Here is a 3,869-nt window from a genome sequence, read left to right on the forward strand (position 1 = left end):
CCCCGACTCCGACTCCGCCTCCAAAATCCCATAAAACAATGCGTTTTACCAAGGTCAGCGAGTAATACAAAAAATGCACCGTTAGAAAGCCCCCCCTAGGGAGAGAAATCCATGAGAAAATGCATGCATCAACGACAACAATCAACAGAGCAGCCATTTTCCACCGCCTGCGCACTTTAGCTTCATCAGTTAATCCTCTTGGTTCTGATCGCCATGTTCAGGTTCATGGAATCATCCTCCTCTCTCTGAGTTAATTCGGTTTTATATTTTGTTTGTTTTCTTAAATTTGAGCTATTAATTTTGGCTAGTCACGCATTTAAATTCTGTAATTGAATTCATAATTCCTTATCTAGGGCTAGAAATTATAGGAAAAAATTATATTTTTTAAAAATGTCGTTTATATTTATAATGCAAAAAATAATAATTAAAGGGTTAGGGTAGTAGTTCAGTGAGTGTATTCTACAGTATAGATAGGTTTTAGAAGCATAAGCTTTCAGCCAAGCATTCATAAGAAGCAGCTCTGCCGTTCTCTGTTTCGCTCTTCTCCTGCGGCCCTCACCTTTTATGCCTCTTTCCTTACACGATCAGACCAGCTGAGGAAAAGAAAAAGAAAAAGAAAAAGATTTAGATATTGGCGTTGGAAAGTTTTCTTTGCTGATCCCTAGATGAATTATTAAAAGATTATATATAACCAGGACTGATTGGATTAAACCTTCCCAATCCAGGGTTAAAAACCATGTCACAAGTCCTCCACATTGCCCGTGAATGATGATCCATCACAATACCTAACCTTAATTCTGTTCCTGTTGCAGAAGTCTTCATGTTCAGGTAAAATTCAGTATGTAAAGAATAAGAACTCAAGCATCAATACTGATGTATAGATTTCAATATATAATTTATTGTATTCAAGTAATTACATGAAACCTGGATTAGATTTTTGCTGTCTGCCTGGTATACCAGACAATCCCATCTGTTTTTTGCATTTTCTTTGATGAACCTGAAGTAGTGTCCTTCCGAGACTCACCCTGAGAATCCATAGTGAAAAACATAGTAACAAGTAGCTAGTAGCTCACATACACAAGTAGATGACGTTTGGGGCAGAGGTTATCTTCTTCATTGCCAAATCTAGCTCATAGTGACATTTCATCTTGGTCTTGGAGCATTTCAATTTTCAACGCATCTATTGTAATTTTTTGTAGATAAGACCAATTGCACGTGAAAGAGGAAGAGTCCACGTAGAATCTTACTTCAAATATTGTGTGCTAGGATGTGTCTCAAACAAATTTAGTGATCAGTTTTAGATTGTTTTCAGTGCTTGATGGAGTTTAATTTAGACAATTGTCCACATGCATAAGAGTTAAATTTGGCCAGTCATCATGTACAATGGATGGACTTTAATTGTTTCTCAGTGTGGGTTTCTAGAGACGAGATTGCATTGGATTTACAAATCCAAAGCCAAAGGTCTTGACTTCATATGCAATTTTAATGGTTAAGTGTAAGAACTGAGACCCAATTGTGTTTCCCTTGTATTAAAGCCAAAAACAAAAGAAAGGTGTTGTCTTTTGAATTTAATCCTCGCTCTTGTTGAACTTTAGCTATGACTGTTTGCTTGATATATGGCATTTTGTTTGTGTTTCTTATTGTTATAAATACATGGAAAAGGGATTTTTTTTTGAGCTTATAATGTTGTTCACCAGTATATGTATTTTTGGGTTCATTTTTGAAATTCTAAACATTTTCTGAAATATTTGATGCGATCATGTAATTTTGGTATTTCAGGTTTTTGACAACTGGAAATATTAAAAAAGTTAGGGTGTTGATTTTTGGTAAACAGAAAAGTAATGATCAATTATTGGAAGTAAAAGAGTATGGGACAGTAGTTTCAGTTTGCTTGCATTTGCCGCAATTTAGAAATTACTCGCAGTATAGCTTTCCAAGTAGAGGGTATTCGTCATTTGCATTGTGCAATATTAAAGAGCAGTTTGGCCGTAGGTGTTTTACAAGGAATTATTCATTTACGAGTGATGCGGTGACACACAATGCCCAGCTTGCCTGGAAAAGGCTATTTAGGAAAGGTTCTGCTAGTGGCCGGAGTTTTCCTCGGATAAGTAGGATAGCTCAAGCAGTTAGCTTGGCTTTGACGCGGTCTCAGTTGGTGATCCCAAGTGCTTTAGTGTTGACATGTGGGCAGGTGGCATGGGCACAAAGAACATTGGTGGAACCGGATTATTATCCCGGTTCTTTGTATATGCGTGCACAAGATGGGCATGCTTATGTGACGTCTTTAGTACATGCTATTGTAGAAGCATTTGTGTTGTTAGTGAGAGCTATATATTTAGCAATTTTGTTCTCACCCAGCTTGTTGATGGCTCCATTTGCTGATTCTTGTGGGCCAGAGTTTAGGAAAATGTGGCTTCATGTTGTTCATCGGACACTGGAGAAAGCAGGTCCAGCATTTATAAAATGGGGTCAATGGGCAGCTACCCGACCGGATCTATTTCCTAGAGACTTATGCACCAAGCTTTCAGAGCTACATTCTAAAGCTCCTGAACATAGTTTTGCGTACACGAAGAAAACTATTGAAAGAGCATTTGGTCGCAAACTTTCTGAAATTTTTGAGGGTTTTGAAGAGGTTCCTGTAGCATCTGGAAGTATTGCTCAAGTGCATCGTGCCTTTTTGAAATGTCACTACCCTGGAAAAAAACTGACAAAGCCTACAGTGGTTGCTGTAAAGGTTAGACATCCTGGTGTTGGTGAATCAATTAGAAGAGACTTTATGATAATAAACTTGGTTGCAAAGATATCAACATTTCTTCCAGCTTTGAATTGGTTGAGACTTGATGAGAGTGTGCAACAGTTCGCTGTTTTCATGATGTCCCAAGTTGACCTTGCAAGGGAAGCTGCACATTTAAGCCGCTTTATATATAACTTCCGAAGGTGGAAGGATGTTTCTTTTCCGAAGCCTGTCTATCCACTTGTGCATCCTGCTGTTTTAGTGGAATCTTATGAGCAAGGAGAAAGTGTCTCGCATTATGTCGATGACCTTGAAGGACATAATTGGATTAAAACTGCACTTGCGCACATCGGGACTCATGCACTTCTCAAAATGCTTTTGGTAAATTTTTACACACTTTATTTGTGTGTGTTTGTGTTGTCTCTAAGTTCCCAATGATGAGTCAAGGATTGTTAAGTATTTTTCAGTTAGAAAATGGGGTGTTTATTGTTTCAGGTGGACAACTTTATTCATGCAGACATGCATCCTGGAAATATCCTCGTCCGGGTTTCTCCAAACAATTCTCGGAAACGGCTCTTTAAATCAAAGCCTCATGTTGTTTTCCTTGATGTAGGCATGACTGCTGAACTTTCTCAGGGTGATCGTGTGAATTTGATTGATTTTTTTAAAGCAATTGCCCACCGGGATGGCCGCACTGCAGCAGAATGTACACTAAGATTGTCAAAGCGACAAAACTGCCCAAATCCAAAGGCCTTTATTGAGGTAGGATATTGGTTGTATAGATTTGTTTTCTCGTTTGACTGGGAATAATTGTGTTAAAAATGCGATGAGTACCTTCACTATGAGGATGATTGAATTTTTTGTTAGTTGTAGGCTGTGGTGACAAATTGAAAAATGATATGTTATAATGATTGAATTTTTTAGTAGGCCGTGGTGACAAATTGAAAAATGATATGTTATTTCTTTGGTTCTATTAATTGCTTTTCCATTTTTATTTGATTAGGTAGTAAAACACAGGTAGGCTTGAAAGTTAAATCTCTCTAAGCGAAGAGTTATTGTGAATATAAGAGATAACAGTCTATTAAGGTTATTGGATAGTTTGCAGTGATTTTAAAATTTAACATGTTTAGTGAAG

The 3,869-nt window shown here is 37.5% G+C and overlaps 1 protein-coding gene across 3 annotated transcripts; it reads left to right on the forward strand.

Annotated features, from left to right (window-relative positions):
- Positions 1 to 6: 6 nt before the first annotated feature.
- LOC105119162 (probable serine/threonine-protein kinase abkC) lies at positions 7 to 3,617 on the forward strand. Of its 3 annotated transcripts, XM_011017275.1 has the most exons (4): positions 7 to 221; positions 726 to 828; positions 1,780 to 3,115; positions 3,230 to 3,617. In XM_011017275.1, the coding sequence occupies exons 2-4, from the start codon at positions 821 to 823 to the stop codon at positions 3,542 to 3,544; spliced, it is 1,659 nt and encodes a 552-aa protein (XP_011015577.1). In that variant the 5' UTR covers positions 7 to 221; positions 726 to 820; the 3' UTR covers positions 3,545 to 3,617. The 3 variants fall into 3 exon arrangements, with proteins under 3 accessions (XP_011015577.1, XP_011015575.1, XP_011015576.1); XM_011017273.1 differs by having other exon boundaries at positions 7 to 828; XM_011017274.1 differs by lacking the exon at positions 726 to 828.
- The last annotated feature ends 252 nt before the right edge of the window (positions 3,618 to 3,869 follow it).

The sequence above is a fragment of the Populus euphratica genome, unplaced genomic scaffold (genome assembly GCF_000495115.2).
Source record: "Populus euphratica unplaced genomic scaffold, PopEup_1.0 scaffold2599.1, whole genome shotgun sequence".
Taxonomy (NCBI): Eukaryota; Viridiplantae; Streptophyta; class Magnoliopsida; order Malpighiales; family Salicaceae; genus Populus; species Populus euphratica.